Raw genomic sequence first — 23381 nt, 5'->3', positions numbered from 1 at the left:
CGGGTCAGGGACCACGGCTCAGGGACACGTCCCCGAGGAGGCTGCTCTGACCACGCAGGAGCGGCCAGGGGCTGAAGGCTCTCTTGGCTGAGAGGGCTTGGCAGACAGAGAAGAAGGGTAGCATCTATGACTTGGCACAGGGCAGCTTCCAGGAGCACAAAACCAGCCCTGATGCAGAGCCTGGCCCCGCAGGCCCAGCCGGTCTAGGGGGTGAGGTCTGAGCACCCTCGCTGGTCTGGGACTCTCCAGGGGCTCTGACCGGGCCCCAGCCTTAAGGGGGAGACCCTTGGGCCCTTCCGTCCAGAAGAAGGACACAGAGGCCTCTCCCCATCTGCGGCTCCTCTGTCAGGGTCTCCCGGGGCCCAAGCCAGCCCTCTTGAGCGCCCCTTGCCCATCGCCGCATCCTGGGGCTAGACCTGCAACTGGGTCGACGGCCTAGGTCTTCTAGAAACCGGCAGCCCTGCCATAGGGCCTCCCAGCCCCGCCAGAGCCCCCTCCCTCCGGCCCCTTCTGGACCACACCTTGTCTGTCCAAACAAGACTCTCCAGAAACTACCCCCTGCACCCCAGGCCTGGCCCAGCCCCCCGAGAGGGACAGCGGTGTGACTGTCCATGTGAGCTTCCCTAAAGCCGGTGGCGTTTGCCACGAGGGCTCCCCCAGGACGACCCACAGGCAGGTCACCTCTCGGGGGAGCTCCAGCTGCGTCAGCCCAGGGCTGAGGGTCCTTCCTGAGAGCTGTCGGCCTGTGACGCCCACTGCGGCGGGGGGGCAGGAGCTGTGAGAGGAGACCCCCTTGTCCTCTGCAGACAGGGCAGGCCCCCAGGTCCCAGGAGAGTGGACCGCGCCCCCTCACCCGCCTGCATCTGCCTCGGACCACGGGCCCCCGTGGTGGAGTGGGCGGTCATCAGGCCTTCAGCAAGGGAGCCCGACCTGGGCCCTGGGAGTCGCCGCCCCACCCCCGCCGCCCTGGGACTCACACTTGCCCTTTCTGTTTGCAAGCCTCCGTCCGGAAGAAGAAGGGTAAGGGGCGAGCCCCCCCCACCCCGTGGCCCTCACTCGATGTCCAGAGTGTGTCATGACCCGTACTGTCTCCTCCCTGCTCGGGGTCCTCCGGGGGGAGGCCCAGCCCGGGACGCGTCCCGTCTCGTTTGGCGTCTGCCCCGCCTCTCCCCGTCTGTTCTCGCCCAGCGTGTCTGCGTCTCCCCGAGTCGTGTCCACGTCATTGACGTGTCCCCCGTCGTCCAATGGGGCCTGCCTGGGTCGGGGCTGGGAGGCCTTCCTGCGGGCTGGTGGTTCGGGTGCAGGCTAGCAGGGCCCCTGGCACGCAAATCGCTGACTGCCCTTTGCCGTGGGCAGGGACCGCTGCCCCTTAACGCCCAGAAAATGCCTGCTGTCCAGGAAGCCCACTGTCCACGGGCAGGAAGGCTGCCCTGGAACCGGAGGGGAGGGGCACTGCCAGACCACACGCTCCCTGCCCCCGGCTGGCGGTGGCGCAGAGGACCCAGCCTCCGCTCTGTGGGCAGCCCCTCCCGCCCCCAGCAGCCAGGCCCCCGTGGACGTGCCCCTCGCCAGCAGGGCCCACGGCGGGGTGTTTCTCACCCGGTCGCTGGAGAGTTACCAGTGCAGAGGAAGGAGGGGACTCTCTCGCAGGCCCGGGCACTGCCACTAAGACACAACGCAGAACGCAAAACACCGAGATGGCGGGGGTCAGGGCAGTGGTCCTTGGAGTCCGGAGGGACCGCATCTGGGGTCTTGGGTCCGGGAGCACCAGAACACACCTCTCTCACCCACAGTCTCCCGAGGCAGGCTGACCCCGACAGCCTCTCTCTGCAGCGGTCCTGGGCCTCCACCCCCCCAACCCCCTGCTCGGAGATTCCCAGTGGGCTTTCCAGGCTCGATCACCCTCTTGACCGTGGGGTGGATGCCCGGGGCACAGGAAGTTCCCTGGGCTCACCTTACCCTCTGAACCCGCTTCAGTCCAAAGCCAAGGCCAAGGCCAGCTGGCATGAACCACTGTTTCTGCCCACTGCGCCTTCCAGAAGAGGCCCTGCATGTGGGCCACAGGAGCCCCATGGCTGTCATTGGGCTGGCAGAGAGGGCTGCCGCCAGGAGGAGCAGCTCAGACTCGGGCTGGCCCAGCGTCGGGGGCACGTGCGGCCTGGCCCCGCCCAGCCCAGGGCCCCCAGCGGCCCCCGGACTGCAAGAGGACAAGTACAGACGCGTAGCCACCTGGGCCGGGACGGAGTCACACAGGACAGGCAGGGCTCCTGGAGGGGCCCACCTCCCTTTGCACAGCTGAGAGAGTTGAAAGTGAATCTGAGTTTGAGCTTAGATGCCACACTTAGTCCCTGAGGAATCTCCCGAGGACCTGCTCTGTCCCCAGAGGTTGTCCACGTGGCTGCTGGCGGGGAGCCAGGGCCACCGCGAGGGCCACACTGGGCCGGGGCGGGTCCAAGCAGAAGCCGGGCCAGAGGGGAGGGACCAGCTTCACCGCTGCTCTGGGCCTGCGGGGGCCAGGGCGGCCCGCCCCGCCCCCGGCACTCCCGCACAGCCTCCCCTGGGAAGATTAAAGAGATGGGCGGCTGGCCGACAGCTGCCGCTTCCCCGGGAGCGGCTGGTCTGTGCCATCTGGTGCCATCAGAGCTTAGCTTCCTCGGGAACCATGTCATGGAGGAGACCCTACGGGTGCCCTCTCACCTGAGACACGGCGAGGCTGGCCACCTCCAGGGGGCCGGCAGGACCCCCTGTTCAAGGTCACAAGGAGGGACAGGCTTCCTGGACATCCCCGAGATTAGGACGCATTTTGTGAAGTGACCGCCCGAATCGCCGTGGGATCTGAGAGTCCGAATCTTAGCCGTGCCAGGCGTTTCTGGAACAGCGGGGGTCGCTCTCCCGATGGTTCTGAGGAGCGGGGGTGCTGGATCCAGCCCAGAACGTGGCCCCGGACAGATGGGGGTCCAGGGATGGGGGGTGGTCTGCGGTGGGTGGGTGCCCCGTTTCCCCCCGGGGGAGACTCGGCCACTGGTGTCTGGTGTCAGCCTGGCGTCGGCTTCCCCTCCTTGCCCCAACTTGGGGGGGTCATTCCACTCCTCGATTCGATGCCTCCCTCCTGCAGACCACGTCAGTGACGTCTGCTGAACGACCTGGGGCTTCCCCGGCAGGAGAGCTCGGGCACGCGGGCGACTCAGCCTATGCTTGGGGCAGTGCTCGCGCCTGGGGTCTCTGGGGTCAGGCAGGAGCACCCCACTCATGCTCTGGTCCCCAAGAGAGACGGGGCTGCCTGAGGCCTGCCCCCCGATGCTTGACATCCACCCCCCTGACCCAGGAAGTGTGCAGCCTGTGGACGGTGGGCACCGTGCCATATGTTTGCTTAGAAAATGAAAATACAGGGTCACTTCCGAGGTGTTTGCATCAGTTCATTCCTAGATTGTTTCTGAAGACTTGACAGTTTTCCAGCCTTGTCGGCAGGGTGGCCTCCGGCCTTGGAGTGCTTCACTGTAAGGCCGCAGGGCTGGACTCACTAATCTCAGCACCGACAGAGACCCAATCCCAGGCTTGTGTAAATGAAGCAGAATAATCCCGTGAGCCTAGAAGCAAGAACAAAAACCTGGTCTCGAAGCGTTCCTGAAAAGCCTTCATGTGCCAGTGAAGAAGGCTCAAGACAAGGCCGGGAGGGGCCCGCGCCCCAGGGCACGTGGCCCAGGGCTGCCGTCTGCATCTGAATTGAAGAAACCACACTAACCCACCCTCACTGAGAAACAGAATAACAGCCCCCAACACAACCCCCGCAGAACAAGATGCTCTCGTGTGTCCCGGCTCCAAAGAATGCGTAAGGGACATGGAGACCAGAGGGCAAAGGTTTACACAAAGGCCGGGATTGTCCACTTCAGGGTCACCGTGGCTCCAGGGATACACCTCCAAATACACCCCCAAACCACCCATCTGGACACCGTGTGGTGAGCACAATGCTGACTTCTCAATCAGCCTGATCAGGCAGCCCGTTCCAACGGCAAGCCCGGATTTCCTCCCTCGGCCAGGGCTTGGCGAGCTCCCCCCTGGTCCTGGAGTTCCAGCAGCGCAAAAGGCGTCCGCTCCTCGGTTATTCGGTCTGCAGGATGGGGACAGTCCCCCTACAACCGAGCTCTTGTTAAGATGAGAAACGGCATGAAGGCGCCCCGAAGTCCCAGCAGGGTCGCCTTTGCCTCCCCTGTGCACACCCACCGTTGAGGGCTTTCGGCAGTGCCTGCCACACGCCTGGGACCCCAAGACCACAGTGTCTGCTGGCTCGGTCCAGGCCTGTGAGGATCCTGGCTCATGGTCCAGCCTGCTCAGTGGGGTGGACCAGCCCTGAAAGCTGGGCAAACCCCAGACGTGGACTTGCGGGGTCCCGCTAGGGACAGGAGGTCTCAAAGACCCAGCTGTGTAACTGTCTGTGTCAGGAGCTCCCTCCTGCTCTGGAGCCCCTCACTGGGCCCCCATGGGAGGCCCTGCAGGCTGCAGCCACTCGGCCTTGCCCTAACGGGGGCATCCCCTCACCCAGGGGTAGGGCAGCATGCCTGAGCTGCATAGGCTGAAGCTGAGGCTAGGCCCAAGAAGATGGTCAGACCCGTGGATGGACATCTCTGCGCGGGAGCCAGCCCTGACCTCCGCCATCCCTGGAGAAAGAGCCACACCCCAGCAGAAACAAGGCCGGCAGCCAGCGTGAGGGGCCTGGATTCCGGGGACGGGCCAGGGAGACCTGCGGTCATCACAGGCCTGCCAAGGGGGCCACCCGAGGATCCCGTGTCCCACAGCTGGAGGGGCAGGAGGTGGGGGAGCACAGCACAGCAACAGTGAGAGCCCCACCCGGAGAGAACCCCGGCCCAGGCCCGAGGGCACCGGCTTCACAGAGGAGGCGCGCTGCTGGGACAGGGGTGGGCGCAGGGCCTCGCGAGGCAAGAGGGTTCCTGGCCCCAGGAACACGGCGGGCAAGAGCACGGTGACCATGGATGGGGGGTCCCCACCGGACACGGGTGCTTCCGACCGACTCCCAAAGGGCGGACACTTACTATGTCCCACACAGCCACGGGGGAAAGGCTGGAAGAGCTGTGGGTCCCAGGGCAAGGAGGATCGCTGGGGGATCCCCCCATGCTGCCGCCGCCTGAACCCCTCTGCCTTTTGGGCCAGGTGCGCTGGCACTGTGGGACCCTGGCCCTGGTCCAGGACGTGGTCCCGAGAAGCCAGCATCCTGCCTGTTGGTGGTGGACTAGCCCCTTTGGGCCCCTCTTGTTGGGGGTCTGGAAGAACTCTTCCAGGGGCCGAGCTCCTCCTGGATGACCCCTGCTAAAGGCAGCTGCTGCAGCAGCTTAAACCGGGCACCAGGGTGCCAGTCCTGTGACTCAACGCTGCCCTCGCAGCTTGGGGTCTGCCAAGACCCCAGAAGCCTGGGCCTTTCTGACGGCACGAGTTTTCTGGGGCATCACAGGACCCCAGAAGGGGCTGGGTTCAGCTCAGAGAAGACCTCAGGCGTGGACAGAACACTCTGGGACTGCGAGGAGCGTGCAGCACCTCACGGGGTCCCACCAGGCCCTCCTCACACTGGCTTCCTGCTCCCCAGGGGCGCCTCCCGTCTCAGCAAACCAGGCTCCCTTCCAGATGCTGGTGCCTGAGTGCAGTTGCCGGGTCCCCCCCCCAAAAAAAAACCTTTAAATTTACATTTTCAAATAATTTCTTAAGCTGTAAGCTTCACTAATAACTGATCCTCAACTTGCTTATTCACAAGCCACTGAGAAGGTCCACCTTCTGGGGGGAAGGGGACCCCACACACACAGCAAAGCCTAGACTTCCACTGGGCCCTGAGTTGGGGGGCTGCCTCTGCTCCCGAGCCCCACCCCTGCCTACACCCACACCGCCCAGTCGCCTCCATCCTTGGGTGCTGGGTCCTGAGACCCTAGCAACTGCATTTACAGAGGAGCCACACCTCTGAGCTCTTAGAAATTCACAGCGTTGACTGAGCTCCCACCTCCCAGAATGAGCAGCTCTAGTGTGAACAAAGCAAGACCCTCAAGTCCCAGGGCCTTGAGGGCAGTGTTGCTGTCGGGAGGGTCTCTTCGCCCTCCGGTCCACGTGCAGGGCAGGGGGCCGGGTCCTGTCCATGTCCATGCTGGTGGCTGAGGCATGCATGCTCCATACCACTTGCACGAGAAAAGCTTTCTTCAAACGCAAAAGGCACGTGGGCACTTTGCTAACAGCCCCCTGCCCCATTGTGTTTTGGGGCCTCAGTCACTGACGCCCATCCTGACGGTCCTGTTCCCGTTGCAGATAAACCCGAGGAGATCGTCCCAGCCTCCAAGCCATCCCGGGCTGCCGAGAGCGTGGCGCTGGAGTCCAGGGTGGCCACCATCAAGCAGCGGCCCACCAGCCGGTGCTTCCCCTCCGTCTCGGACATGAACGTGAGTGGCCGGGCCGGGGAGGGGCCGCAGGTGGGTGTGGGCAGACCACGCAGTGCCGGATCACCCTCCCCCGCCTCCACACCCAGAGCCCTGATCTGAGCGCACCAGGCAGGCACCCCAGTCCAGGGGAGACCGGCAGCAGAGGACTGACCACTCACCGTGGACCCGCTCCCTTGGCACTGAGGGTCCTCCCACAGGACACCTGGAGCAAAGCAAGCCTCCAGGTGGAAGAAGCCCAACCCCACCCTCGTGGCAAGCTGAGTCCTAGCACACACCGGGGATCCTGCCTCCCCGAGGTCTCAGGCCCCCATGAGTCCCAGGGGCCACGTCCTGCCTGGGCAGTGGCAGAGACCACTGGCCGCCAGCCGAGCCCAGCAGGCTGCTTCTCTCAGGTCCCAGACACGGCTCTCTGCACCCCCAGCTTCGAGCCTGTGGCCAGAGCTGAGCGCTGTCCGTAACACTGAAGTATTTTCTCTGACGCCGCTTCAGACTGACTCACTGTTTAATCTTGCCTTTTCTTAATAATGCCGAACCGGCACACCTCAGATGGCAAAGAATCTGCCTGCAATGCCGGAGACCTGTGTTCTATCTCTGGGTTGGGAAAATTCCCTAGAGGAGGGCATGGCAACCCACTCCAGTATTCTTGCCTGGAGAATCCCAGAGGGGCTTGGTTGGCTACAGTCCATGGGGTCGCAGACAGTTGGACACGGCTGAGCGACGGACACTTGTGCTTTCTTTCACCTTTCTTAATGACACCCGTGAGTGTCGTTAATTTGATGTGCTGATTTCCTGTAATACACGTTAATGGTAACAGGATGTTCACGCTGCCCCCCCATCTCAGGCCCTCCGGGGGCGACTACCCTTCGTGGTAGCCCCACACCCACCCTGTCCCAGAGACTCCAAGCCCAGCACCGGCGAGAGAGCAGGGCCGGCCGGGCGGAGCCCAGAGCCCGGGGAGGTGGGGTCTCAGAGGAGCAGACCCCTTAGAGCTCGCGCCTAGGTGTCCTTGGGGCTCTAATCCATCTGTGCCCTGAGTCGCCCTCCAATGCCTCCGGGTGGGGGCCGGCCAGCAACCTCGGCTTTGCAATCCAGAAGCTGCAGGCGGGGTGGGGGCCGGCCAGGGGATCTGCTCCCTGTGCAAAGGAGGGGCGTGCCGGGCTCCTCCCGGGCCGGGGGAGAAGGGCAGGGCCTCCGCGGGTCCCACACGCTCGCTCGCTCCACACCACACTCGGTGGGCCCTCCACCACGGCCACTGCCGTCTGCTGCCCTTGGAAGCAGACGTGGCCAGGTCCAGTGCCCAGCGCCGGATGCTGTTTCCTCCAGGACATACGTCCTGGCCCTTCTCTCGCTCAGTCGACGTCAGGCAGACCTTGGCTCCACCGAGCAGGGGCCACCAGGGTTTTGAGGGCAAGTAGGGCCCCCTTCTGGGTCCTGGATGCTCAGGTGCTCCCAGGACAGCTGGGGGAAGCCAGGTGGCAGGGCTCCAAGGCCAGGGCACCATGTCTGCCGGCCATGATGGGGGCTGGTCCACTACGTCTCACTTGGCTCTCTGATTTGCAGTCCGTGTACGAACGCCAGGGCATTGCCGTGATGACACCCACTGTCCCTGGGAGCCCGAAGGGCCCGTTCCTGGGCCTCCCTCGAGGTACAATGCGAAGGCAGAAGTCAATAGGTAAGCAGCACAGCTGCACCCACAGAGGTGGCCCTGGGCCCTCAGTGGGGCCCCTCGCTGACCCCACGCCTGCCCACTGGAGGGCAGGCCCCCAGTCTCACCCCCGGGAGCCCCTGACCCTCTGAAACTTCCCTGTCCTCTGGAGTCCAAATCCAAGATGACCTCCGACCTCACAAGCCAAGTATCCGTGATGATAGCAGCAGGGGGAGAGTCCACAGTCCAGACGGGGTGTGGCGGTGGGCAGGCGAGGTTCTGGGATCCCCTCACCCCCACCCCGCATGGTGAGTGACCGGCAGGGTGGGCCCATACCCCCACGAATGGCCACGGCTGCGTTCTGGGGTACACTCAGTGGACACACTGCTTGGGGTGGCCGGGCCGGTGTCTCGCTTCCTGGGGGGACAGTACTGTGGGGGGAGGGGACTGATGCCATCTTGTTGACATCACATGCTTCCTACCGACTCGGTTCCGAGCGAGGTCAACTCGACCCCCTAAACCCAGCCCCTGTGTGTGACAGTCCAGCCCTGCCTCTGCCGCGTGAATTCCCAGAGGCCCTCCGGCCACCTGCAGACACTGGGCGTGTCCAGCACCGAGGGCTGCGGCCAGCGGCGCTGTGGCTAGTTTGAGGGGGGCCGAGGCAGGCAGGACCTGAGTGATGAGGGACGGCGGAGGTGGCGTCTGCGGGTCCTCAAAGCCCCCCGCCCCGAGGAGCTCGGGGCCCCGCAGGGCGGCGCGCACGCCACCTCCTGCCCCGGCTCTCGAACTGGTCAATAACAATCGATTTCCTCCTGTCAGACAGCAGAATCTTTCTATCAGGTGAGTGGACCTTACAGTTTGGAGTCTGTAACGTGAATGTAACAGTTCCCTCCATAAGGCGTATTCGTAAATCACTCCTTGGAGGCACACGGGGCCAGGGGCCATGTCCCTGCCTGCCGGGATGCCCTCCCAAGAGCCATGTGAGATTTGGAATACCCTTATGGGGCAGAAGTTTCCTTTGGGATACGCTACTGGAGTCTTGTCCCGGGAGCTTCTTTGATTGAAGTTCTCCATTCCGTTACCGCTTTGAAAACCCTGCATGGCCCCCCATCGGGATCCGCGTACCTGTCTCTCCGCGTCTGCCTCCCGCTTCCCAGGTCCAGAGTGCGTCCTGGTGATGTTTTTTATATTTTGAACTGTCGGAAAGAACCTGGAAGCCCACCTAAAGGGCACCCCGGAGCTCTGGGCCTCAACACGGCCATCTCCCCCGCGGGTCCCCAGGACCCTCTCACCCAGCCCCACAGGCTTCATTCGGCCCAGCCGTGAGTGGGGACCTCATGACGGACCCCCAGTCGTGCAGTCGGACCGTGATGAGCGGGGACCGTGGTGAACCGCCAGGCCTATCAGCCCAGCCCAGAGGGTCTCAGGACCCAGAGGGGCTGTGTTCGCTCGGGATGCTACTCCTGGGGTCCTGGTTAGAAGGTCAGGGCTGACCAGCCACCCTCCTCGGGGCCCAGGAACTCCAGGACCCTTGGGGGGCCCAGATAAGTCAGGCAACAAAACGCGCCGCTGTCGAGTGGACGAGGCCGCCCCGGGGACCGCGGCCCCTTCTGCCTCCCTCAGCCGGTGCGGCAGCTGGTGTGGCCTTTCCTCTCGCCTCCATTGGGCAGCTTCACAGCCTCAGTCCCAAACCCCAGAGTGCCTCCCCGGGCACCCTGGCCAGGTCTGAAGGCATAGAAGCCCCCTGATACCAGCTGCCCCATCCCCCCCACCCACACGCACACACATACATGCAGTCCCAAGAAGTGGGACACCCTCACCGCCCCGGGTCACACCGCTGCCCTGGGGAACTTGGAGGGTCGTGCCCAGGGGGCAGGCAGCCCCCATGCCCACATCCTCATCCCCCAGGTCCGTGGACAGGAAGGCCGGGGCGTTCCTCCTGGCCTCCAGCCGCTTCTCCCAAGTTGCGGACGGCCCCGGGGAGACAGACAGAACAGCCCGCAGACAGGACTCAGCAGCACGCACTCTGGGCCTCCTGGTCCCTGTCCTGTGTCTGGCTCGGAATGGGCCACGTGACCTCTTGACATTGTGGCTTGTGTGCTGTGTTCCGTGAACAAGTGTGCATCGTGATTCCTTGTGAGTTTGGAGGAGACTTAACGTGTCACACCACCCTCAGAGCATCGCGGGGCTGTCTGTCCTCACCGTGATGTAAACTTAAACCTGTGTTCTGCTTGTAGGGATAACGGAGGAGGAGCGGCAGTTTCTGGCCCCGCCAATGCTCAAGTTCACCAGAAGCCTGTCCATGCCGGACACCTCCGAGGACATCCCACCCCCACCGCAGTCAGTGCCCCCGTCTCCGCCGCCACCCTCCCCCACCGCCTACAACTGCCCCAAGTCCCCAACTCCACGAGTCTACGGGACAATCAAGCCAGCGTTCAACCAGAACCCTGCCGCCAAGGTGTCCCCGGCCGCTCGCTCCGACACGGTGGCCACCATGGTGCGGGAGAAGGGACTCTACCACAGGCGGGAGGTCGACCGCTACTCCCTGGACTCCGAGGACCTCTACAGTCGCGGCGCCGGCCCCCAGGCCAACTTCCGCGGCAAGAGGGGCCAGATGCCCGAAAACCCGTACTCCGAGGTGGGGAAGATCGCCAGCAAGGCCGTGTACGTGCCGGCCAAGCCCGCCCGGCGGAAGGGCATGCTGGTGAAGCAGTCCAACGTGGAGGACAGCCCCGAGAAGACGTGCTCCATCCCCATCCCCACCATCATCGTCAAGGAGCCCTCCACCAGTAGCAGCGGCAAGAGCAGCCAGGGCAGCAGCGTGGAGACCGACCCGCAGGCCTCGGAGCAGCCCGGCCAGCTGCGGCCGGACGACAGCCTGACCGTCAGCAGCCCCTTCGCCGCCGCCATCGCCGGGGCCGTCCGCGACCGCGAGAAGCGGCTGGAGGCCCGGAGGAACTCCCCGGCCTTCCTGTCCACGGACCTGGGGGACGAGGACGTGGGCCTCGGGCCGCCCGCCCCCCGGGCGCGACCCTCCAAGTTCCCCGAGGAGGGCGGCTCCGGCGAGGAGGACGGCGCGGAGCCGCTGTCGTTACCGGCGCCCCGGGAGCCCGAGAACCACTTTGTGGGTGCGGGCGAGGCCGGAGCTCAGGGTGAGGCTGGCAGGCTGCCGAACGCCCCGGGCCAAGCCAAGGCGCCGGAGGGCAGCCCCGCGGCGCCCCCCCGGAGCATCAACGTTGCCGGCCCCGAGAACTACGTGCACCCACTCACCGGGCGGCTGCTGGACCCCAGCTCGCCGCTGGCCCTGGTGCTCTCGGCGAGGGACCGGGCCCTGAAGGAGTCCCAGCAGGGCCCCAAAGGGGAGGCCCCCAAGGCCGACCTCAACAAGCCTCTCTACATCGACACCAAAATGCGGCCCAGCGGGGAAGCGGGCTTCCCTCCGGTCGGCAGGCAGAGCGGGCGGGGGCCCCTGCGGAGGCAGGAGACGGAGAACAAGTATGAGTCGGACCCGGGCAAGGAGCGCAGGGACGACAAGAAGGGCGTGCTCGTCAGCATCGTGGACGCCTCCCAGCAGAAGTCCGCCGGGCTGCTGATGGTCCACACGGTGGACGCGGCCAGGCCGGAGGACTTCCTGCAGGAAGAGGACGAGAAAGCCGACCTGGAAACGCAGCCAGACCATCCGCCATCCGAGGCGCCCGAAGGCGCCCCCGAAACCGAAGGTGCTTTCCCGACCCCCGCAGGCCCCGAGCCCGCAGCTGCCGCCGCCACTGCACCGGGCAGGACCATCGTGGCGGCGGGCTCCGTGGAGGAGGCGGTGATCCTGCCGTTCCGCATCCCTCCCCCGCCTCTGGCATCCGTGGACCTGGACGAGGATTTTATTTTCACAGAGCCATTGCCTCCTCCCCTGGAATTTGCCAATAGTTTTGATATCCCCGATGACCGGGTTGCTTCTGTCCCCGCTCTCTCAGACCTGGTTAAGCAGAAAAAAAACGACACCTCCCAGTCCCCTTCCTTGAACTCCAGCCAGCCAACCAACTCCGCAGACAGTAAGAAGCCGGCTGGTCTCTCAAACTGTCTGCCCGCCTCATTCCTGCCGCCCCCCGAAAGCTTTGACGCCGTCACGGACTCTGGGATCGAGGAGGTGGACAGCCGGGGCAGCAGCGACCACCACCTCGAGACGACCAGCACCATCTCCACGGTGTCCAGCATCTCCACCCTGTCCTCCGAGGGCGGGGAGAACGTGGACACCTGCACAGTCTATGCAGACGGGCAAGCCTTTATGGTTGACAAACCCCCAGTACCTCCCAAGCCAAAAATGAAGCCCATAATCCACAAAGGCAACACCCTCTACCACGACGCGCTGCTGGAGGAGGACGTGGACAGCTTCGTGGTCCCCCCACCTGCACCTCCGCCGCCGCCTGGTGGGGCCCAGCCCGGCCCCACGAAGGTCATCCAGCCAAGGACCTCCAGGCTGTGGGGGGACGTCTCCGAGGTCAAAAGCCCGATTCTCTCAGGCCCAAAGGCGAACGTGATTAGTGAGTTAAACTCAATCCTGCAGCAAATGAACCGAGAGAAATCTGCAAAGCCGGGGGAAGGACTGGACCCGACGCCAGGAACCAAGCCCGCCGGCCTCGCCCCCAGGTAAGTGCCCTCGACGGGCATTCCTCGTCCAGCGCTGACCAGGAAGTGCCCCGGGGAACAGCGGCACTCCCGAAGCAGACGCCAGGAGGGCGCGCCTGGAGCCAGCCACGTTGGCCTCCTTTCTCCCGGCCTGGACTCGGTGCCGTGGCCCCCCTACACAGAGACGGGCCATGAGAACCGGCCACACAAGCCGTCCCTGCTGTGGCTTCCAAGGAGGAGCCCTGCTGTCTCCTCCCACGTCCTCCAGATCTGCCAGAACCCCGAAGGGCCATTCTGGAACCCCCCTGGGAGGTTTCAGGGGGGGTGCCATCCAGGGGGCATGTGGGCAGCCGGTGGGCAGCGTGCGATCGAGGGTGTGTCGGGGGCTCTGCTCCCCTCCCCCGTGGTCTGAGGCTGGGGAGGGGCCAGTTCTGGACCTGGTGCCCCGAGTGAAGACCCCAGAGCCCACCTGAGCAGGGCGCGCATCGTGGCAGAGGAGCATGCAGTTGTGCCCGCATGGGCGCCCACAGTGTCTGGCAGAGCGTGAGGTCCTGCCTCCTTGGAACGGGGGACTCACACAGGGAGCTGCTCCCAGACCCAAGCCCCGGGGCTCTGCCAGGCCCCAACTCGAGCCCGCACCTCCCGCCCTCATTCTCTGTGCTCTGTGTCCCTCGCCCAAAACACACCACTTCCCGGGTCCCCCGGGCGGCGTTCTCCTGTCCTCCGGCTGGTCTTTAGTCCCGCATTTCACTGTTGAAACTGACGAGGTCACTTTTCACACGCCTGCTGGGCAAAGCGTTTGACTCGAACACCCAAGTCCATCCATCGGCAATCCTGCAGGAGGGTGGGTCCCCAGAGCCATGACTTTGCAGCTCTCTTTCCATGTGGGTCCAGCAGATCACATGGCTGGTTCACGGTCCTCCTCGGAGCGCTGACAAGCCAGCATCCACAGAGAGACGCACGCCGACCAGCACCCTTTTTAGGGGCCTCATTGTTAACTATGGCATTCAGAGTCCTTACAGGATCCCCACTTCTGGGAGACGCGTGGACACACACACGTCTTGAGAGGCACACACTTAAGTCTTACACACTTGAGAAGCACCAGGAAATGTCGTGGAACAGCGCCGGTCTTTAGTTGCTAGGTTATGTGAAAATACAACAATCAAGATGCTTTCTCTCTTTCACCTTTGACAAAAGCCTTAGATGTGGGTGAATAATGTTTCTAACAGCTGCTGGGGAGCAGGTGGTAGTGACGCTCATTTCTCGGAAGGGACGATGGAGACGCCGAGAGGCAGGCAGCCTGTCCACAGGCACAGGCAGCGGCGGGCAGAGCCAGGCCAGGCCGAGGGCTTCTGACCGGCGCTTCCGTCGCAGTGATGTCCGCGGTACGGAAGATGTAGAAGGCATCTTCTCTGGGCAGTGTGGGAGGCTGTGTGCTCTGCAGGACACTGCCCCCGGAGGCCAGGGCCTCTCTCAGTGGCATCCAGACTGCTGGCCTCCCCCGCCCCTCTCCTGGCTGGGTGAGCTGCTCAGGGCTCATGGCAGAGGGGTCTCAGCGGCAGGCATCCCTTGGGCTTGCCTGGGTGGGAGGGGACTCAAAGCAGAGGTCGGCTGGTAGAGTCCTGATGGACTTGAAGGGTTCAGGCCCTGCCTGTGATCGACCCCACGGTCTTTTCTATTATTTATAACCCGGTGCCCACACGGCATGAGCAGTCACTGACATCTACGCATGCCCAGATGCAGGACTCTGGGCAGCACAGGCCCAGAGGCAGGGCCTGAATGCCTTCCCTGGGTGCAGACAGGAGAACCGGTTGGCCTTGAGCCCTCAGCTGGAAGGCACAGTAGCAGACCGTCAGCCTGGGGAGCTGCCTCAGGGTTCCACTTCTCCGCTCTCCTGGAGCCGTGGATCAGCCTAGAAGGAGGGTCACCCAGCTTAACGCCCGCAGGGCCGAGCTTACCAGGGCGGGGCTCTTCTGAGGCCTCTGGAGCCCCTTGAGTCCAGTTGATGCCTGGAGGTCTTCCGTGCATGTCTGATGACTGAGAACCTGCAGGGCGGTCCCCAGGCGTCTCCGCACCCCATCCCCGTGACCTCCCGAGGGGCTCTCTGCAGGTCCATAGTCAAGGTGCCCTGGGCCCTCGGGAGCTGATCACTCCGTGTGTGCCAAGCACCATGCCAGGCCCCAGGATTCCTTGCTGAACAAGGAAACATCCAAAGTCTCTGCCACTTTGAAGAGCTACATTCTTAAGGGGGAGCGGATATGAAATAACAAGACAAACCCAAAGCACACGGCACCAACTACAAAGGGATGAAGATGTCCTAACGGGTCAAGACAACGGGCAGGGTGGAGGTGACCCTCCTCAAGGAAGTGGCATTTGAACCACCTGAGATACAGCTGGGCAAAAACCCGGGAGCAGAGCATCCAGGCACTGGGACCAGCGAGCACGAAGCTGGGGGGCCGGAAGGCGTCCTCCACCCGGAAGAAACTGGCCAGCGCAGAGGGAGGGGCTGTGTGGAGGGTCTCCGAGCATCTCGCGTGCCAAGGGGAAGGGCTGTGTCTAAGTGGTGGCAGCCCTCGAGGACTTGAGCAAAGGCTTGGCACAACCTTTTTGTTTCGTGAAGCTGACCCAGCAGCTGTTTGGTCAGTGGGCCACAGTGACGCAGGGAAACCCGGGAGCAGACCCACGTGCAGTCCCTCTGAAGACCCCAGGTAGATGAGAGTCTGACACATGCACTTTGACCTTAAACAGAGGGGCTTGCGCCAGGAGGCCAGCATTGTTTTAAAGCAAGACAGCTCTGCTTTGTCTGCACTCTCATGGGAGCGGAAGGTCAATGTGGGTTTGGCTTTCTTTCTCTGGCCTTTGGGAGGAGGATCAGAACCGTGAGTGGATGCTTGCAGGGGACCCCACTGGCTTCCATCCAGGGGGTGCGGCATTGGTTGACTCTCCAGGAGCCCCTCTGGATCCCCTCACTCTTCTGGGTCCTCCGGAAGAACCTGGGACAGGCCTTCACCTCCCGGAGGCACCGATGGAGCTCCAGGTCCTCCAGGGGAGGTGGGGTTCAGGCTGCCTGTTGGGGTAGCACTGCCCAGTTCCCAGGGGGTGCCCGCCCTGAGCACCCACACCCACTGCCTGGCCCGGCCGATGCTTCCAGCTTCTCACTGGGCTCTCGGCAGTATCATCCTGAGAGCCTCTTGGTTTCAAAATAAATCAGTTTGGGTTGTTAAAAAATTATCTCTGCCCAGCTGGTCCCAGAGCACAGACTTCGGAACTGACTCGATAATGGAAGCCGCTTAATGGCACTTTCATCACCTCGGTGCCGTCACGGAGGTTTTATCATTTCACGGCAGCAATTGAAATGTTAAGGGAGCGTCAGTGACTGAAGTTGTGGGTAATTAGGTGAACGCGCGCTGCCTCATCTCCTCACACACGGCACGCAGAGAGGCTGTTCTGGTCCGGCTGCAGCATCTCATCCTTCAAGTGCCATCCGCAATCCAGCCTGGACGCCAGGACTCCTCAGCCAACGTGTGTCGGGGGTTGGCCACTGCCCCCTGAAGACCGGGCGCTTTCTCGACCTGCCCAGGTGTGTCGGAGGGGCCGGTGAACCCGAGGCAGCCTCGTGGCCCCCACGTCTGGCTCCATCTGCCGGCCTGGCCAAGTCACGTGACTTCCTGACCTGGGCCGCCAGCTGCCCACATCCATGCTCCACCCCAGTTCACTCCACGGTTTTCAGGAGGACCCCCACACGGGCCAGGCCCAGGACGCAGACCTGCCAGGGTCCTCGTGGCCACCTTCCCGGTCTTTTTGGCACCCAACCTTTAGAAATGTTAATGAAGACAGAACTTAGACCAGTTTGGAAGTAAGCGCCGTTTACACGCACGACAGGGATTCATTCCACAAACTCGAGAGTAACCACACAGGACGCAGGGGGCCAGCGGGGCATGCTGGCGGGAGGCTGTGCGGAGAGGGCTCAGAACTCCGAGGCCGCCTCGCTGGGCAGCCTCTGGCCCACAGCCAGCCACTGTCCAGGGGCCGGACCGCATCTGTAAACACGATGAAAAGGCCCCTGAGCACTGGCTTCCCCTTCCCCAGCCAACTTGTGCTGACTGATAAAATAACAGCGCGTCTCCGAGTGTGTCATTAACTCCTGATTTCTGTTTTAATTCTCATGTTTCCATATGGATTGGACTGAAGAGGCAGGATAGAGAGCAATAATCCAAGAGAGGGCGTGTGTGCGTGAGTGTGTGTGTCTCTGTTTCTAAATCGGGGCAACAGATTCTTGTGTGTTCCACCCGGGAACCCAGTGGTTGCTTAGCAACGAAACGGTCTCCGCAAGCAGGAGATCCAGTGAATAATACCCGTCTGATTAACTGAGAGTAAATCAAGCCACTGAGGAGGAGGGCAGGATGGACCAGCCCCGGGCAACCTGCACGCAGCGCCGCGAACGCTCTGGTTCCTCTTTTCCGTAGCGACGCCCCATGGGGCTGTGGGCAGGCCGCAAGCACAGAGCCGGGTCTGACGCCCCCTTTATTAGCTGCCAGCCTCTCAACCCTCAGTGCGGACTTGACGCAAAGCACGGCCTCCCTGAGCAGGCGTGCGGATCGCTGCCTCCCAGGCTGCGGAAGACAGAGGGCAGCCGGGAGCCCGGGTCTGGGTACCAGCAGGGAGCCAGCTCCCGGGCCCACACAGGGAGGCCGATGTCCCCCTCTCAGCACCCTCCTGGTCTCACAGGGCAGATGTGTGAGCTTCCCCAGCTGAACACGCAGAGTCAGGCCCCTCTGATGTTCTCCTCTGGGCAGCTGTACACTGCCCGCCCCGCTCTGCGGCCAGAGAGGGCCTAGCGTCCGGGCCTCCGCTTTCATCTCATCCATCGAGAGAAGCTGCTTTTTTTTTTTTAATTGTCATTAATTTTGCAGTGTTGTCTCAACCCATTCCCTCTTGTCGTTTCCATCTGCTCCCGTGACGGGTGGTAACAGAAGAGGGTCGTGCTGAACAGACGTAAGTGCTGCGTGCAGAGCCCCCTTCTCTCTGGAGTGCTGTCCTGTCTCCCGGTCTCACTGCCCACCCGTGGGTCTGCTTCTGACAACGCGCACGGCTGCCTGCAGAGCCCTCTTTCTAAAGAGCATCCCAGCTACCTGGGAATGGCTGGGGTGTTCCCCAAGGGAGGGTGGTGCTCACGCCCACCCTCTGGCTCAGAGAGACCCACGGGTAAGTGCAGCCTGGGTCTAAAGAGCTGCTCTCACCAGGGGATTAATGTGCCTCCTGGAGAAGGCAATGGCAACCCACTCCAGTGTTCTTGCCTGGAGAATCCCAGGGACAGGAGAGCCTGGTGGGCTGCCGTCTGTGGGGTCTCACAGAGTCGGACATGACTGAAGTGACTTAGCAGCAGCAGCAGCACTTGACAAAGCCAGCGAGCAAGGCCACCTCCGGGCAGGACGGCCCCGGCAGGTGGGCCCCGGCAGGGCCGCAGGCGCAGGAGGCAGCGTGCTCCTGTGAGATGCTCACCCACTGCACAGAAGGCCCTCTGTCCCCGGAAGGTCCCGCTGGGTGGAGCTGCTCCACCCCTGCTCGGATGTCCCTCCAGCTGCCTGGCTGCCATGTCAAAGTGGTTCCAGTGAGCCTTCCCCCAGCAGAGGGGAGACAGGCCCCTCAGTGGGGACCGCAGTGCATCTTCTGGTCCAGCCCAGGCCCCAGAATCTGCAGGCGTCTCAGATCCTTGCCGTGTGCACAGCACACCTCTCCCCATGACTGGGGTCTGGGAGCGGGGGGCCGGGGGGGTCTCTTGCTCCCTGCCTGTGACGCCCTGGACCAGCAGGGCTCCCATTTTTTCATTCTGAGTGGTGGGGGCGTCATCCTTAGAGGCCCTCTGGGGCCGCCCTGCCCTGCTGGCACCCAGGACACCAGTGCAGCCAGTAACCGAGGCCCGTGGAGGCTCTCGGCAGGGTCTCCTGTGTGCAGCATCCAGCCCTGGAGCCCCTGGCCCTCCAGGGAACCGCACTTGAAGCCCTGGGGATGGATGGGGGTCCCAGCTGCAGGCATCGCCTGGGCCACGGAAATGCTTCTCCCCAGGACAGGGTCAAAGCCCGAGTCCGGCACAGGCCCCACCTTCAGGCCACGTGCAGGTTCCACGCTTGATGCAGCACCCAGTGGGGAAGGGCCAGGAGGCTGAGAGGCACCCTGTGACCCACTGGCCGCCTTACTCACACACACACACACACCCACACGCAGGGCAGAGAGAACAGCCAGCCACACAGCAACAAAACAGGGCACAGCCAGACTGGGCCCCGACCCCGACCCTTTGATCAGACAGGGCAGAGCCCACTACCACCCCCGGGAGCTGTGGGGGGGTCCCACTATGCAGCGGCCGGCCTGCTTCCCTGGCCTTTCATCGGACAGGGTAGTGCCCACGACCACCCCGGTAGCTGTGGCAGGTCCCACTATGTAGCGGCCGGCCTGCTAGGCACCCTTCCCTGCCCTCGTCCCGTGAAGCCAGAAAGCCTCAGGGCTGACAGGCGATGAGGAAAGGTCTCCTAACAGGTGCCCCACCTTCCTGCTGAAAAAGACCCCACTCCTCAGGCGGCGTGGTGACGTAGCAGGACGGGGTTCTGGCCACCCCCGCCCCTCTGTGCCCACCCACGCCTGGCCTGGCAAGGCATTTGCTCTCTGCCGACACGCTGGCCCTCAGATGCCCTGCTGTGGTTTAGGTGTCTCCGTTTCTCTCCCCAGAGACCAGGTCCTCGTCTGCTTTGTGGTCAGACTTGTAACAGTTTTCTCTGTTGCTGCCGTTTCAGAGGCCCCGAGGTCATAAGCACCGTCTCAGGTACACGGAGCACGACGGTCACCTTCACCGTCCGCCCTGGGACCTCCCAGCCCATCACCCTGCAGAGCCGGCCCCCGGACTACGAGAGCAGGAACTCAGGACCCAGACGCGCCCCCAGCCCTGTGGTCTCGCCAACAGAGCTGAACAAAGAGGTCCTGCCCACCCCGCTGCCTGCCGCCACTGCGGCCCCCTCACCCACCCTTTCGGATGTCTTCAGCCTTCCGAGCCAGCCCCCGCCCGGGGACCTGTTTGGCTTGAACCCAGTGGGACGCAGCAGGTCGCCGTCCCCCTCCATCCTGCAACAGCCAATCTCCAATAAGCCTTTTACAACTAAGCCTGTCCACCTGTGGACTAAACCCGACGTGGCAGACTGGCTGGAAAGTCTAAACCTGGGTGAACATAAAGAGGCCTTCATGGACAATGAGATCGACGGCAGCCACCTCCCAAACCTCCAGAAAGAAGACCTCATAGATCTGGGCGTGACTCGAGTCGGGCACAGAATGAACATAGAAAGGGCTCTCAAACAGCTGCTGGACAGATAAGGGTGGCTGCTCCTCGCCGCCACAGACTCCTTGTTATAAATAGAGATGGGCTTGCACGGAGATGTTTGGATGGTGAGCGCCAACCCCGTTCCGTGGGCTGGTCTCCTGGGGACCCAGAGAAGCATGTGTGTCCGTGGCGTGGCTGAGCCGAAGGCCCCGGCTCTCTGTGTGGGCTCCTTTGGGCTGTTTCTGTCAAAGAGGGGACCGGGGAGGGGTCCTTCCGAGGTGGAGAGGGATGCGTGTGCAGCCTGCCTCCTGCGTGCCGGCGACCTCGCCGCACCTGGCCCGCGCGGGTGCCATGCTCCAGCAGGCGGGCGCCCCTGCACTCTAGACACATACCTCCCACGGCCTCCCTGCGCGCCCAGCGGCCCCCGGCCTGGCGCCAGGGCCCTCCTCCATCTGCGGCCTCTCGAAGGCACGCGGTGCTCACGCGCTCCTTTTCTTTCCTGGACGTGGCTCCCAGCGAGATGCCCACAGATGTGCATACCCGGTGCCCTTTCTGGAAGGTGGAGAAGCGTCTCCCCTTTTCCGAGGATCCTTTCCCGCCCCTCCGACGTGCACGCGTGCTTCTCTGGTCTGTTGAGGCTCTTGGCAGTGATGGGTTGTTCTGAATGGGATCGTGCCCAGCTTTGCTTAGCTTTACTTCTTTCTGCAAGTCTATTAGCATAATTCCAAAGTGGCCAAACAGATGTCACGTGGAGTTAGTTGAAGCACAAAGGAGGGAGGCCCGGCTGCCCGCGCGCGGCTCCAGGGCCAGTGTGCCCCTGGGTGGAAGCAGCTGTCAGCCGCAAGCAGCTGTCCAGGAGCGTGGGAAGGGGCTTCTCTGCCTTTCAGCATTCTTTAAATTGAAAGGTGTGTTGAATTCTGCAGACCTCGGAGCAGGTGAGCATCCACTCTGACACGCAGGACGACACAAGGTCCGTGGTGGGCATGGCTGCTGCTGGATGCTGGGGGTTGGGGGGTGGGCCCGGCCCCTCCCAGCTCTGAGCCCCACCAAGGGCAAGCATCACTGCTGAGACAGCCCTTTCGTCCTCTGAGGCCAGGGAAGACGGTACTGAGGGGCCTTCCCCCTTTTCCTCTGAGTGTCCAGGAATCCCACCAGCTTGTCTTAATAGAACAACAGGTTTTCAGAAAACCCAGTGGGCGTGGCACACAGGACCCAGGGCGAGGGTGCAGAGACGAAGGGAGGGCTGAGCTGGGGGCTCGTGGGCGGCAGTCTGGCCGCGGGCAAGGCTCTCCTGGGCCTTGCACCCTCCATTCCCCCAGAGCCCCCTTCCTTGTGACAATACCTCTGATTTCCACGGGAGGTCGCAACCGGCACCCAAGTCACAGAACACCCAGTCAGGAGTCAGCACGTCCTCCCACATATGGAAGAATGTCAAGTTTTTGGCTTTTATTATGATTTCAGAACTAGCCTAGCCCATCTCTAATTATAAAAACATTATTTTTTTTTCCTTTTTTTCTTTATGCTCACAATCAAGTGTCTGATTAGGTCTGGAACAGCTCTAGAATGAACACGTAAAATTTAGCAATTTAAAATCTTTCTTTACTGCAAGTTTAAATAGTTGTACAGATAGTTTATAAGCACAATATTTTAAGGAAAAAAAAAGTGGCCGGTCTACTAGGCAGCCTTTGTGCCACTTCAGTGCTAGAAAGTTAAAGGAAAACCAACTTTTGTGATTTAATACTACTATTTCTGTGGAATAATTATAAAAGTACGACCTTTTTAAATCAACCTTATTGGATGCATCGGAACCAGCAGAGCTGTGCTATATTTTCTATCTTTGCTAGAACTTCAACATCGAAGGACAATTATTTCTTCAAAAGTGGTTGTAATTCATAATGCAGCAGTTTTCTGCAAAAACACACACACTCACCACACACACAGTTTTTCCAGCCACATGTCCCTGAATTGGAAATTGAGTTTGGGGCCTTCTGTTCCAAAACCTGTTGCAGGTCAATCTTGGTATTTGAATGAAGTCAATTTAATATTAAGGTGTTTTACTTCCATGTACTTTCGATTTTTCCATCATGAAATGACTATAACCCCAGAGAAGTTTCAAGCCAAGATACTACGGGTGGCCTGCTAAGGCTGCCGACAGTTCGGAAAGCGTAAGATGGTGACTTGGCCCTTATCTGTCTTCCATCTGGTGATGTTGCGAAACCCAGTAAGCACAGCGCCCCACCACGGCTCGTTTCTCCTTTGCCGGTCTCACCTCTCTGCTCAGTGCCAGGCAACACGCTAGACAGGATGAGAGTGAAAGGAGCCTCGGGCAGGTGGTACCCAACGGCAGCGTGGGGCGTTGGGGTTGTTGGACGTGGGCAGCCAGGAGGTGAGGCTCGGCTGCTACTCCCTTTCTTAGAGAGACTTCCGAGTCACATGCAACTGACCAGAAGCAAGCAAAGCTGACCGCGTTGGTGGTTCACACTGTCTCACTATAGAGAAGTAACAGGACCCATCAGAACCTGCACTGATCAACAAAACACGTTGCCAAGATGAATCGGTCTCTCTCTAGCTCTCTTCACCGGTTTTGCTACAGAAAGCAATAGTTCCTCATTTGACCCACCGCCCACTGTTCTCCCCCTTGAAACACATCAGGACCAGGCCCTACCCCACGCCCCTCTTCAATGGTGAAACAGATGTTAAACTGCTCATATAAAGATTGTGTTAATACTTATTCCAGGTTTTAAAAAGATCCACTTTTGTTATATACTGTAATTTAAATAAATTGCATTTACATGCCTAGTTTCTGTAATATTATGTATACAAAACCAAAATTGCTCAAGATGTAAATTATGTATACCTGCCAAGATACCTTCTCCAGGGTGTCTGCACATTTTAAGTTAATCCATAATATAAAAATGACTCAATGTGACTGTTGATTTGCTGAACTTTACATATCACAAAGTGAATCATTTGTGATACTTTAGTTAATAAAATGGGGATTTTTTTTTTGAGTTATTTATCAAGCAAGCATTACCCAGGGTGATTGGGCAATGACTTTGTGTGGACCACAAATATTGGTTTTTCCCATTAACAAAATTTTTGTTTTTTTAGAAACTAATATGTTTCACACTATAGTTTGTGTAACATGTGTTCGCATTATCTATGTTTCTGTTACTTTTGTGCTTTTATTCTTTTTAGACCTTATTAAAAACATAAAAACAAGCTCCTGTAATTTGCACTTTCTCCCAATTCTTAACATCTCTTGTATGGCAACCAAAATTACTGTAAAAAGAAAAAATAAATATACTATTGCACTAAGGTTGTGGTTCTGATTGCAAAGTGAGAACTTTCTGAATTAAAAAGTTGCCAAGCTTACAAT

General features: G+C 61.2%; 1 protein-coding gene across 4 annotated transcripts in view; it reads left to right on the top strand.

Annotated features, from left to right (window-relative positions):
* SHANK2 (SH3 and multiple ankyrin repeat domains 2) overlaps positions 1–20108 on the top strand; it is a 558458-nt gene extending 538350 nt beyond the window's left edge. For 2 of the 4 annotated variants that reach the window (XM_044943817.2, XM_044943820.2), the window contains 6 exons: positions 1000–1020; positions 6301–6431; positions 7992–8103; positions 8896–8916; positions 10314–12717; positions 19485–20108. In XM_044943817.2, the coding sequence (XP_044799752.2) occupies positions 1000–1020; positions 6301–6431; positions 7992–8103; positions 8896–8916; positions 10314–12717; positions 19485–20055 (3260 nt within the window). In that variant the 3' untranslated portion in view covers positions 20056–20108. The remainder of the gene's footprint in view (positions 1–999; positions 1021–6300; positions 6432–7991; positions 8104–8895; positions 8917–10313; positions 12718–19484) is intronic. The other 2 variants (XM_044943819.2, XM_044943818.2) reach the window with 1 other exon arrangement.
* The last annotated feature ends 3273 nt before the right edge of the window (positions 20109–23381 follow it).

The sequence above is a fragment of the Bubalus bubalis genome, chromosome 5 (assembly GCF_019923935.1).
Source record: "Bubalus bubalis isolate 160015118507 breed Murrah chromosome 5, NDDB_SH_1, whole genome shotgun sequence".
Classification (NCBI taxonomy): domain Eukaryota; kingdom Metazoa; phylum Chordata; class Mammalia; order Artiodactyla; family Bovidae; genus Bubalus; species Bubalus bubalis.
The sequence above is the reverse complement of the archived record's forward strand: the minus strand, read 5'-3'. Positions and strand labels throughout refer to the sequence as shown.